This window comes from Phaethon aethereus (assembly GCF_964289735.1).
Source record: "Phaethon aethereus genome assembly, chromosome: 2".
Classification (NCBI taxonomy): domain Eukaryota; kingdom Metazoa; phylum Chordata; class Aves; order Phaethontiformes; family Phaethontidae; genus Phaethon; species Phaethon aethereus.
In genome coordinates this window covers 13705924-13719865 of record NC_138582.1, presented here as the reverse complement: position 1 = coordinate 13719865, position 13942 = coordinate 13705924, and the positions used below count along the sequence as shown (strand labels likewise).

The 13942-nt window shown below is 44.2% G+C and overlaps 1 protein-coding gene across 1 annotated transcript in view; it reads right to left on the bottom strand.

Annotated features, from left to right (window-relative positions):
• The window catches only part of ATAD2 (ATPase family AAA domain containing 2), a gene marked incomplete at both ends in the record, with an annotated part of 37035 nt that extends 23339 nt beyond the window's left edge, over positions 1 to 13696 (bottom strand). Inside the window, 6 exons of the mRNA XM_082015064.1 lie at positions 2027 to 2111; positions 3103 to 3190; positions 4607 to 4760; positions 6029 to 6078; positions 6611 to 6753; positions 13475 to 13696. Coding sequence (XP_081871190.1) covers positions 2027 to 2111; positions 3103 to 3190; positions 4607 to 4760; positions 6029 to 6078; positions 6611 to 6753; positions 13475 to 13696 — 742 coding nt within the window. The remainder of the gene's footprint in view (positions 1 to 2026; positions 2112 to 3102; positions 3191 to 4606; positions 4761 to 6028; positions 6079 to 6610; positions 6754 to 13474) is intronic.
• Between the last annotated feature and the right edge of the window lie 246 nt (positions 13697 to 13942).

Here is a 13942-nt window from a genome sequence, read left to right as displayed (position 1 = left end):
TCGACATAATATTAATATGTTTAAGTACTGCTGCAAATTATATTAAATTCAAAATGCACTACACAGATATCTATAGGTTTTACTATTACCTTCATGTTATTGACACCATAGATCTGAAAACCTGCAAAACCTTAAGTCCATGCAAGACACATTCCAGAAACTATAAAACACAGAAGAGCAAACATATGATACTGTTCTGTCCTCACTGAAATTGCTGGGTGACTTCTGATCAGTCTTAGTAACAACAATTCTGTCCTTCTGCTTAGTTAACTAGATCTCCAAATGAGGAGTCAGCTGTCCTTCTCTTTTACCAGTTAAATGCCCTTGGCACACTTCATCATGTTTCTTTTTGTTAATGCCTTGCCCTGCCTTGGTTTTTTTAGGTCAGCCTCTCGCTGGACTCCTCCTGTGGCTCCAAGTGTTCTCTCCCTGCCCTCCGAGGAGGTCTGATCACCGAGGTGTGCACCCGGGAGCCACAGGCTAGGTCTGAACTAATAACAGGCCTAACAACAGGCTACAGACTGTTCTCTGGCCTGTTCATGATTAGGAAGAAGATCACCCCAGTGCTCATTAACACCTGGGCATCTAGCTTGAACATTTTTTGTGAACTCCATTGCCAGTGGTCAAGTCTTGGCACAGCCTGGGTAACAAGATACTGCCCTCACTGGGTATTGCATAAACAATCTCTTATTCAAGTTCTGATGGGCAGACAGGTGATCAGGTAGAGGGCACAGTCAGTCAAGTGTACTAACCAGAAAACTATTTACGTACGACCAGCCCTTTTTATCCCCTTACCCCTCTATTTTTCCACTCTCGTTCCTCCCAGAATCACCTAAACCCCTCCCTTGTGCTGCCTTTGGTTCCTGCCCTGAAGATCCCACAGTAAGTCCTGTGCGAACTGCTTTTCCCCTGCATCCCACAATATGTCCCACCCCGAGGCAGTAACCCCTTAGCCCAAAAGGTGATCTGGAGAGCTGCCTCCGATACGCATCCAGATGGGTCTCAGGCCTGGACACTGGGGCTGATGGCTCTGGCTGGACAGCCCTGGGGGGGGGCCCAGACAAGGTGGCTGTTCCTCCTTGATTTGAGTCCTTGACTTGAGTTCCTGCCTGCTGTTGTGCACCCCTGTGCTCCTCTGGGCTTGTGCAGATAGGACTTGGATGGGCTGATGGCCCTGGGGTGGGCCTGGGAGTAGCATGGCAGGGTATTATTTGGGTTCCCCATCCTGCCACTGTCTCTCTGAGCTCCGTTGTGGGTGTGCAGAGGAGGTCTATCACAAAACCCAACACTGATCGGCTCAACTACTGCCACATCCTTTCTGTTCATAAGTACAGTCTCGCTGCATTCTGCTCCATCCAGAGAGCTCCTACAAGGATCATTGGACTGACTGCCTTAATCACAACTATCATTCTCCTTAAAACCTTAAAATTTTCCCCCCTCACTTCAAACATATATGGCCTTTTATGATTTAACCTTATTCCTCATGTTCTTTCCCACCGAGTACTGGGATGACAGTTCTTAATTACAGGCCCAGACAGCAGGTTCCACTGACTACCTGCTAAACACAAAAATCAACAATGTTATCTTCTCCCCTGCTGATCTCTACACTCAGGAGGAGCTTTCCATACACATCTGGCAGCTTGCCTTACTTCCTGAAAATGCTTGCTGTGCTGCTCAAAACCATGAAAACTGTCATGCTCCTGCTGTAGCGAGATCACTCTTCTCATTCTGACTAATACCATCCATTTCTCTGTATTCCCACCAGTCTGCAGCCATCTGTTGCCTTTCATCTTGTAAGCATTTTGGAAAAACACTGATTTTTTTTTTTTTTATTATTTTTTCCTCTGAATACCTGTTCTGAGCTCACTGCAGTACAGCCCTAGAGTCCATGACTATGGCTTGTAATGTCAACAGCAGTACAGATTCTTTAATAGATGAAAAATTACCAGTAGTTCAGCTCATCTCAATTATTTAAGACAAGGCTTTTGGCTAGAGCATCGTAAAGAACGTTTAAAGCAGAACTAACCTACAATGGCACCTTGATTATCAGCTATTTTTTCATCAGCCCTTTGGATTTCTTTCTTTCCTCGGGAGTACATATCAAGATTTTCCTAATTAAAAGAAACAAGAAAGATCAGGCACAAATATGCAGAAAACCTGACATGGGCATACGTGGTGCCTATATAGTAACATTATCAAGGTACTCCACATATATAGAAGATTAAATTAAGGTATAGGAAACAATAGGAACATCATTCTGACACGCAGGATTAGTAACAAGAATTTTTGCTCTAAAATAAGGTTTAGCACATGTGATAGTTAAATACTTATGCAGATACAAAACCAAGTGTATCAATTAATCACAGGTTAAAAAACAAAGAGTGTGGTAGAACCCAGGAAAAAGCAATGCCTAGCAGTTAACAAAAAAATTCATATGGGCATTTGAGAAATGATATACAAAGTACTATGGGCAATTCCAGTTTCATTAAAAAAAAAAAGGAATTCAGATCTAAACAAAAAACTATGAAAGCAGGCTATGAAGATGTAAAAAATAAAGTGTCTGTCATTCAAAAGGACAGTAGAAGAACTTAGTTTAATAGAACAAAACTAAGACAGAGGAAATATGATTGCTGTATATAATTTTAACATAAGTTCCTCTAGGGATAGAAGAATACTTAAGCTCACAGGCAAGGCTGGCACAAGAGCAAACACAGATAAAGCAGACATCAATTAATTCTTTTTTTAGTAAGATTTGAAGTGAAAACCCAAGCCCTGAAACAGCTGTTTGTAAACAGTGTTCATTCAAAAATCGTAAAGCCATTCAGAAATTGTAGTGTAGGCCATGTATTTCAGCATATCACGGCTATTTCATGTCTTCTGAAGAAGATATTTCGTCCACCCTTAGAGCGTATCTGTAGCATGCCCATAAAAGTATGATGTTAAATTATAATTAGAAAGGGGGGAAAAAAAAAAGTTATTTTAGACTATGCTATTCTTTGGAAGAAGTAATTTCAACTAAATTAAAATTACAGCTAATTCCCCTATGTGAAATACACTACTTATAAAAAAATAGTAAAAGAAATTAGTATCTACTTCTTCTGCATCGTGGAACACCCCAAGGTCTTCCATCATTCGCCGTCTACGCATCTTCTCCATGTCGTCCATTTTTTGCAAGACTGCTTCTGCAGTACTAAGATAAAAAGTTGACATGTAAGAGCAAAGATAGGCAAGTACAAAAAACCCCCATTTAAAACAGTACACATAACCAGTATGACATTTTAATACAGTATGCACAAAGAAAGAGTCATTGACACAGTCAAGTTTTTAAACACTACTTCAAAATTAGGTCGTTTACTTTTTTTATATAGAGAGATTTAAAAACAAACATTTTGAGGATTTGCAAACACATGCTGTTTGCAGGTTTATCTTCCCCTCTCGCTGAACACAGGAAAAAAATCTCTTTTAGTAGGAAAAAAATAATTCTGAAGAGCATAGTAGGATAACAGAAAGAAATTATGGCAGTTTTTAATAGCGCTTAAGTTGCTCTGCATGATAGCATTAAATCATCTTTAGTTCACAGACTTCCTCAGACAACACGCTGCTTATTCTTCTCTTAACTGTAATTTAAGTTTCCTGTTGGTTTTCCATGACTATATATGTGGAAAAAACATCCCACTGCTGTTACACATCACGAAGCTTTCAAAACACAGTGTCAATTTGGGCTTCACAAAGAGAATTAAGGCATGGACAGACAGGCAGAAACACTAGGACTACTTTGGCTGTATCCAACTTTCCTCAGTATCTTACCTCAATCGAGCATTATAAAAACATTTGTAAGCACGGAAAAAAGTTAATTAAAAATGAAGGCACTTCTGCTGCTAAGAAAATTGATTCAGGGAGCAAGTTAAATCTAATGAAAGTCACAACGTAAAGTGATCGTTTTGGTTCACAATACAACACATAAACCCACGGAGCCCATAGATAAAAGATGCTCTACTATGAAGATCTCTCTGTAACTGGCAATCCCAAAACGAAGACACCAGTGGCCAATTTAAACATTGGCTGTGCCCAAATTCTTTACACATGAAGCACCTTCCAAATACATCCTCCCGCAAACACTCACAAACCTGCAAGTCTTAAACAGCCCAAGCACCCATTTCCAAAAAACTCAGGTTAAACAGCTTGGCTGCTAAGTACAAAGGCCCACACCTTACAAAAATCAATACAGTAACAATAATTGCAGGACATACCAGTGCAGGCAGAGGAGGAGGAGGAGACCCTACCTGATCAACGGAAAAGGAATGTTAGCAGCAGTTGCTAAGGACACTCTGGGAGTTCCAAGCCATATGACCCTGGTGGGACTCTACTATGGAGGGCACCTGCAGCCCAGCAGTTATCACAAGGATGTCTTGTATACGTAGGTGCAAGTAGGGAAGTCTTAGCCTAACCACTGAAGACATTTAGCTCTTGCTGCCAGGAATAACAATACCTTTTTCTGTTGTCAAAAGAAGAAGAAAGTCTCTAGCCAATATTATGCCATAGCACAAAGACTTGCTAATAAGGCTCATTTTAGTAGCTTTGCAAGGTGATGAAAAAACCCACTTACTTTGTTATAAGTTTGTCAAACAAAACAGATTGATTTGTAGTAGTGTAACAACTTTGTTGAAGTCTGCAGCTTCGGCGGACCTCCAAATCCCCATTTTCTTCACGGACTTGTTCTGCAGCTTTTGCATCAGCTCTGGTCTTCAGTGTTCTGGTGACTAAAATGCATTAAGACATAAAATATTTTGAGACAGAAAATATGTTATTCCCTTTATTTCACTCTAGTAAAATGTAAAAAAATCTGCAGTGGATTGTTTTTTTTCTTTAAATACTGAACTAGGAGTTATTGTCATGACCACAGCATTCAACTTCTATTACTTATGTTTAAACTGCCTGCTTAAAAGCATGACTTGTATAGCAACTTTTTAATAGACTGGAAAGCTAATCTGATGAAAACAAACAGAACAAAAGTTTATTCCAGTTACTTCTTTCTGGAAAAGTGAAGACAACAAATACCTCTCTCTGAGGTGTTTTTACTCCATTCATGTAAAATGGTATCTAACAGTTTTTTAAAAAAATTATGTGGGAAGTCTCTTCTTAAGACGCATGTTTTTAGTCTGCTGTTTAAACGTTTATTTTATAAATGAAAGTTTAAACTTTCATTTTCTGCATCATGACACAAAAGCTCTGGAAGATAAGAAATGCCTCAAGATTAACTCCCAAATACCAAAGAACTCAAAACGCTTGCTTTAAAAAAAAGATCTGCCCAGTATTTACCACACAGCATCCTTTGCCACAGGTTTGCTACTTGCACCGTCATTAAAACAGCTACGGGAGGTCAGTGAGAAAGTAGCACACAATTAGAACTTGGGTTACTACACACAAAGAGCATTTCAGGCCCCTTCCCATGTTTAGCCCATGGCTGGCAGGACACTGCCTGGAACTAATGGACTTTCCCAGCTGCCAGCAAGCAGCCTCACGGCACCAAGCCCACCTGTGTACTCAGCACAGCAATTCGGTCCCAAGGCAAACCACTGAACTTCAGTGACACCTTCCCCACATCAGTGGGTTTGTGTGACCAAATTCACGACCAAATTACTTTTTAACTCATGTATAATAATGCAATGTTCCCTCCTACTTGCAAAAACAATTTTCAATTAATTTGTGTCCTGCAGACTCCATAAAATCTATGCCACGAAGAAACCAGAGCTGAGGAACGGATTCTCTAGTGCCTAAGAGCAGACAGGAACGCACGCTGAGTTCTCCACAAGCCTGAAAAGAATTAATAACATATTCTCCTATTTCCACCTACCTCTTTTCATAAAATTCATAGCAAATTCACTGTCTTTGAGATATCTATTCTTACAACTTCAGCTGATTTTGGCTAATGAGTTCAGAAGTTTTGGGGGCCAAGTTAGAATGACCAAATGCAGTCCTTCTCAGAAACCAGGCTAAAAAGGAATCCTGAGTAATTACCACTACTTACCTTCTTTATATTCTTCTTTCTTTTGGTCTGCTTTTGGCTTTGCCAACTGCCTACATTACGAGAGAAGAGAGAGGAAAGGTGAAAAGAATTATTGTATTAGAATTATTTTATAGAAGTATTATATCATACTGTATTGCACTGTATAGTTCCTCCTCAAGACTGGGGAACTTCACCGAGATTATAATCCGGTGCTCCACGTCATGCAAAGAAAAGCCGGTGGACCACAAGGAGGATTCAGATCCCAAGTCTGCTGCATACCATATGCACACACTTTTATAAGGACATTTCCTAACCTGCTAATCTTGAAGTCTCAATAGGGTAAAAAATATCTCAGTAACCGAAGTGGAGGAGAGATCTCAAAGGACTTGGGGAAAAAATGCACTTTTTTTTTATACAAGCAGAAGACTCTTACAAAGAAGAGTGACTCTAGTTCTAAAATACTAGCACTGACATTAACATAATCATATTTCCCCACAGATTTTTGGCTGTAGACTTATCACAATGTGACTCATTGTGCATGCTTTCACTTTTTTTTTCCATTCAATAAATTGAACTGAGATTGGACATCTAGAAATACAATACCTTGTACAGTGTCTTCGATTGACATTTTCACTTAATATTTCCATGCTTTTGTCAAAGCTGGAGTCTGAACAGGGCGGCATGTTTTTTCTCATTGATCTTAAACAGTGTCCATTGAAACATTCAATTTTGCCAGAGGAAAATTCCTAGGAAAAGAAGGAAATAAGAACATATTTATCTGAGCCATGTATGTTGAGCTAAAAAGAAAATTCTGCCTCATTTAGGCAAGTTTATTCTGTAACTCTTCTGAACCAACAGTGATGCAATTAGCAGCAAGTTAGCCTTGAAACCACTTCTGCAGCAAGAAGTAGCTCTCAAACAAAAAACAACACCTTTCAAAGCTAAAGCTCCCCTCTGCCATGCTTTTCTTGTGGACAACTCAGCTTAATATTCTTTGAAAAAGTTATTGCAGCAAAGACTTTCATATAAACTTAGCGTTTCATAAAAAAAATCAAAACCTTTTATTTCAGAATTGCTTCGGAGTAGCAGTGAAGCTTGACCTCGCATATCCAGGGATGAAAATCTAGTTGGGAGAGTTTTTCTCCTATCTCTGTTCCATTTGTAACTGTATGCAGAGGCACATAAAAAGACTCCCTTCAGGAGGATGGCATTTATCCACAGGAAATCAAAAGGAACTCAAGATACACTTTTTTAAGGCTATTGATCTTGTTCACATTGGCATTTCTGCAAGGAGGATGAGTACTATCGATTTCCAACACACCTGAGGGACAGGATGCCATCCAGAGGGACCTGGACAAGCTCAAGGAATGGGCCCATGTGAACCTCATGAGATTCAACAAGGCCAAGTGCAGGGTTTTGCACCTGGGTCAGGGCAACCCCCAGTATCAGCACAGGCTGGGGGATGAAGGGATTGAGAGCAGCCCTGCAGAGAAGGACTTGGGGGTACTGGGGGATGAAAAGCTGGACATGAGCCAGCAATGGGTGCTCACAGTCCAGAAGACCAGCCATATCCTGGGCTGCATCCAAAGCAGCATGGCCAGCAGGGCGAGGGAGGGGATCCTGCCCCTCGACTCCACTCTGGTGAGACCCCACCTGGAGTCCTGCATCCAGCTCTGGAGCCCTCAGCACAGGAAAGACATGGACCTGTTGGAGTGGGTGCAGAGGAGGCCACAAAAATAATCAGAGGGATGGAACACCTCTCCTATGAGGACAGGCTGGGAGAGTTGGGGTTGTTCAGCCTGGAGAAGGCTCCGGGGAGACGTTATTGCAGCCTTCCAGTACTTAGAGGGGGTCTAAGAAAAATGGGGACAGACTTTTTAGCAGGGCCTGTAGCAACAGGACAAGGGGTAGTGGTTTTAAACTAAGAGGGCAGAGTTAGACTAGATATAAGGAGAAATTTTTCACTTTGAGGGTGGTGAAACAGTGGCAGACATTACCCAGAGAGGTGGTAGATGTCCCATCCCTGGAAACATTCCAGGTCAGGTTGGACTGGGCTCTGGGCAACCTGATTGAGTTGGAGATGTCCCTGCTCATTGCAGGGGGGTTGGACTAGATGATCTTTAAAGATCTTGTCCAACCCAAACTATTGTATGATTCTACAATACTATGTGAGGAAAGCTGGGATGACCACGAGAGGGGGCTTCTTCAGTTTACAACCCAAAGTTTCATTAAGAGTACGCCAAACTAAATCTCACACTTGAAAAGGGCAGAAAACAGACCAGATTCTTCTACTTCTTGACGTTAACTTTACCAATAGGTACTTCCATTAGTAGCTTATGGAGGCGATGACAGAAGCATGAAGCAGGTTGCTGTAAGAGGGCAACAATGGGTGCGCAAGGCCCTTGCGGGGCCATGCAGTGAGAGCTGTGGCCATCCAATACTGAAGGGTCATCCCTGAGCCACGGAGCTGGGCAATCCTGTAATTGTCTCGTCGGTCTTCTCTTCAGTCAACCTCAAACAAGTCATCCACACTGCTCACTTGACAACTGCTCATGATAAGACAGATCTTTTGCACGGGGAGGATTTCAGTCACCTTTCCTTCGTCAGTCGTTTTAATGAGTGCCTCCCTTCCTGCAGCCTTCTGGGCTGGTGGAGCCAGGCCTCATGAGATGACTCCCATAGCTGGCTTTTGAATTTGGGCATCTGAGATGAAACCCTTAAAGACATTTTCTGCTTCTTGCATCCAGCACAAATGGATGTAACAAGACCTAAAGCTTAATGAGAGGCAGTCTGATCTGTCAGAGTCACCTTTAACATTTTCCCTCTCAAAGGTTTGAGAAAGAAATCGTAACAGAAAGCCTTTCAACTCATTTTTAATTTCACAGAAAGGTTTATTTGAAGAAGGCAGGTTTTTGTGCATGCTCACACATAGGAGTATATAAAGACTTCAACTAATGCTTTCAGCATTCATCGCTGAGACAACTAGGAAAAAAAAAAACCCAGACCAAGAAATAATGATGTTCTCTCACCTGCAAGTGTACTCAATACCATTCCTATAGCTGGTATGACTACGGCTTATGTATCATCCTATAAAATCTATAGGCATGCCTGGGAACTACCTATAACGTTAGGTTACATGGTTAAAGGCTAATCTGCATAAACAAAAAGCAGCAGAGAGGCACTGGCGGGCAGAGGCAGCCCAGCACCGCTCCTCGCAAGGCCATGGGTCAGCCCGAGGCCCGGCTCCAGGCTGAGGGACCCCCTGGGGCTGTGGGCAGAAGAGGCCTCAGGGGTCACCTCACAGACCCAGTAAGGGTCCCTGCCTAGAAAACAACCCATTGCGGGACGCCAACTACCACAGTCTGTCCTGGCTTCCGATTTATTTAACAGCACAGAGGTCCGAGTACCAGCGATGGGAGAAGGGGCCACACCTCACAGCCTGTGCCATCACCAGCAGACACCAAGCCAGCGTAGCTAGGGTTCGAGTTTTGGGAACCAGGTGCTGGAAAGGCCACGAGTCTGTGCCAAATACTGGAGAGACTGGGGGGAAGCTACTGGAGAGGCCATAGGTCTGGGTTGGGGACCTGTCTGTATCTGCACATGAGGTGACTGGGAGACCAGGCTGCCCAGGCCCAGTTACTGGTTTGACTGAGTGTCTAAGGACAGTTACATATATACGCACACATATATATACATAGTACAGGCATGCGTGTGTGTGTGAGCACACACATGGGATCTAAATACCAGGAACTGGAGCAGGGCTGTGGACCTCTGGGGCTTAGACACCTGGCTGCCTGCCCCTGGGGGCACCTGTGGGGAGCTACAGACAGACTGGGTGCCCAAGTCCAAATAATACAGGGATCCAAATTACATATCTGCATCTCAGCGTGTATTTTCCCACTAATGGGTTTTCATACTGATCAGCCAGAGAGGGAAGAAGGATCAGGCTATTTGTACTGTTCATAGGGCTACCAGATTCAGCTACTCAGAACATAACAGCACTTTCAAATAAGGACAACTTTTTAAGCAAGAGACTTTATTTCTAAATACATAATCACTTGTGAATTAGACTCCAAGGTTGGGAGCAACTCCGCAAGACTTAACTTGCTCCAAGATACACAAGTTATAATTGCTGCTTTGGGTATTTCTACTTCATTGATCTAGAAGTAAATATTCCTTGGGAGAAATCTTAAAGATTTGCCATACCAGTTAAAAGATGACCACAATAATACACTTCACAAACCTCTGGGCCAAATCCCAGACTAAAAGAAGAAAAAACACTTAGAGAATGTCAGCACAGATGGTAGAAAAAAACCCCCCACAACAGTATAGTGACCTGGGAAATCTTTCTATGTATATTTATGCACTTGTTTGCTTTTTTCCAATGTATTTTTAATGCGATGTTTTCAATACAATACTTGTGATATTCGTTATCCTCCATACTGTCTTTTTAATCTTGGCTTTTAGTCTTAATCTTGGCTCAAATTAGGACACTGGCAAAGCACTAACAATACATATCGCTAACTCTGACCATCCTCCATTCGTAGGAAGGCATCCCAGTTTGGTGAGATGGCAGACACCAAGAACCACTAGGTTAACTCCAGCAAGCTGCCAACAGAGCAGAGTAACTAACTCTTATCAACCCTATCAGGCTGAAAAAACACACTCAAGAGGTGAAATTCAGTAGAAGCAAATAGCTAAACTGGAAAGATAAGGCAACTGGATGAAAGAATTTTGTAAAGTATTTCAAATTCTGTAAATTATTTCAGATTTTGAAAGCATTTCATATTTTGTTACTTTTGTCATGCTATAGGAATTAGAAATTGTTTCTAAAAAGTCTTTTTACAAAAACTGTGTTTAGCTATCTGGTATCTCTGAGGAAGTAACTCTGTGTTGAAGTACTATCAGAACAGGTAAGTGTGCTTAGGGAACAAGGCCATAAGCTCTGATGCTGAGGTCCCTGTATAGACAAGTCTGAAGGCTTAGTGTCCTGGTTTAAGCCCAGCTGGCAACTAAGCACCACACAGCTGCTCGCTCTCTCATGGAACAGTAAGAGAAAACTTGTGGGTCGAGATAAAGACAGCTTAATAGGAAAAGCAAAAGCCACACACACAAGCAAAGCAAAACAGGGAATCTATTCACCACTTCCCATGGGCAGGCAGGTGTTCAGCCATCTCCAGGAAAGCAGGGCTCCATCACGCGTCACGGTTACTTGGGAAGACAAATGTTATCACTCCAAATGCTCCCCCTTCCCCCTTCTTCCCCCAGCTTTATATGCTGAGCATTATGTAGTATGGTATGGAATATGCCTTTGGTCAGTTGGGGTCAGCTGTCCCAGCTGTGTCCCCTCCTATATTCTTGTGGACCTCTGGCCTGCTTGCTGGTGGGGTGAGAAGCAGAAAAAGCCTTGACTCTCTGTAAGCACCGCTCGACAATAACAAAAACCTCCCTGTGTTATCAACACCATTTTCAGCACAAATCCAAAACACAGCCCCATACGAGCTACTATGAAGAAAATTAACTCTATCCCAGCCAAAACCAGCACACTTAGCCTGCAAAAGTGCCAGTTTCCCCTTTGGCCAGACAAAAAGGGAATCTGGACCACACTGCCCTCAAATACAGGTCACAAGACAACAATGTTGTTCAGCCTGGGGAATTCCACTAGACTTACAATACACAGCTTCCAAAGGGACAGTAACCACTTCAAATCTGCCATGGGACTCGAAACTTGGAAAAAGATAAACTCATGAGATGCCAGTTTACCTTAGACCTTCTGCTATATGCTCCTTACTCTCTATGGATGAAATAAGCTAAATAACTAGAGATAAATTGTGTGCCGATATCAGAACAACTGCAAAAGCTGCCACCACCAAGTCCCTGCACATCAACAAGACAGGAAAGAGGCATTAGGACTTGAACATGCAGCTAGCACCAGCATCATCATCTCTGTCATCTCAGGCACTGCCTCTGCAGTTAGAAGGCTCCAGCAAAGCCTAACCATTCTACAAATGAAGTAAGAATGACTCCATGCCTCAAAGCAAGGGAAAGGAAAAAGGAAAAAAAAAAAAAGTAAAGAAAGCAAAAGAACCTTACAGCCAGTTTCATAATGATGATTCTGCTTTGCTTTCAGTGAAAGGTTTACATTTAGCTTCCTCATTCCTGTTCTCCACACTGAAAACACGTGCCAGTTGCTTTATCTGCCTAACTTTGCACAGCCTTCCCCCTTGCACTGCCTGCAACAGGCAGCTCAATTCCTTGTAGCCTCTGACAACCATTTCCAGCGCAGACTACAAAAGCAAAGCAGTGATCTTTAAGCAGATTCCATGACTGTTTGCAAAGAAAAAAAAAAAACACCAAAACAAAATCAAAAAACAAAGCACATAACAAAACACCCGAAGGATTTCTGCCTTCTTAGTCTGAAAGTAATGAAAAAATAAATATTAATCCATATAACTGAAAATCCTGAAAGAGACTGCTGAAAGAGAATGCTGAAAGCATTGCTCCAAGGCAGGGCTCCTCTGAAGAGCTGACCACCTCTGAGGTGGATGTGGTCTGCCTTTACTGGTCATGGAAATGCAGGACACCCTGCAGAGAAGAGCCTGACTTGGAAAGAGCAGAGAAGTTTTAGCTTTCGAAGGCTACATTAAAAACAATGAACTTGTTAAAGTCAAATGGTTCAGTTACTAAAGCAGCAACACCGAGATGCAGACAGCTCAGACTACCGAACATCCTTTATAATCACCTGTCTCTTTTCTACCAGCGTAGATTAAAATTCTAAAAATCTTAAGTAAAATTTTCACTATTTTAGGTTACGCACCTAAGTGCTTTAATTTAGTACGAATTATTCATGATTTCTAAACGGAGCTTTAGTTTTAAAGCCACTAAAGTAGTACCTATGTATATAGTTGACTAAAGTATATCACAGGCACTTTAGGCCGGCTAAAACGCGGTTATCGGTCACGTGTATTTTGCGTCGAGCGCCGTTTTTGATGCGTTTTTGTCATCAAAAGAGCGAGCGCGCTCTCTGTGAGCGTCACCGCAGTTAAAAGTACAGCAGCCTCGCAGATCTCTTCACGGTAACGCTTCAGGTAACAGATTTAATCCGGGTAAGCGGGAAGGGGAGCTACAGACAACACACCAAACCGGCCCCGGCCCCTTCTTCACACGCGGGAGCGCAGCCGGCCGCAGCTGCAGGCGCTGACCCTAAACGCTCTTCCCCCCCCCCGCCCTGTTTTTTTCTCCACGTGACACCGGGCTCCGGTGCTTGAGCGCGGGGACACGGCTCCTCCCCACCCCGCCACCAATAGCCCCCACGAGGTCCCCGGCCGGCACCGGCTCCCCCCGCCGCGCAGCCACAAGGCGCCTCCCTGGACCCGCAGTCCCGCGCCCGCCCCGCCAGGCCGAGGCCCGTCTTCCCCGCGGCGCCAGGGCTTCCCCCCCGCGCCCCCGTCCCCACCCGGTACGCACGGCCTCGCCGCCTCTCCTGGTCCCGCTGGATCCCGCGGCCCTGGCGGCGGCCGAGGCGGCCCCGGAGCGCGTCCAGATGCGGCGGCGGCTGCTGAGCGAGGGCGGCTCCAGGGAGATGAACTCGGAGCTGGAGTCCATGAGGTCGAAGGGGGGGCCGCGGCGGCGGCTGTCGCAGGCCGCCGGGCCGGGCGGGCGGGCGGCGCTGCTCCGCAGGACCACCATGGCGGGGCGGTGGGGGCGGGCACCGGCCCCGCGCCCGATCCTGCCGCCACAACCCGCGTGCCGCTGGATCACCGCCCTTCCCCGGATCCCTCCGCCTCGCCGCCTGCCTGCCCTCCGACCGCCTGCCTTCCGACTGCTCGCCGCCCGCCCCGAGGGCCGCACCCACTCCGCCGCCGCGCTGCCCGCCCTCGCGGAGGCCGGCGGCGCACGCTCTCCCCGCGGCCGGTTTTCCTTCCGGCAGCTAGT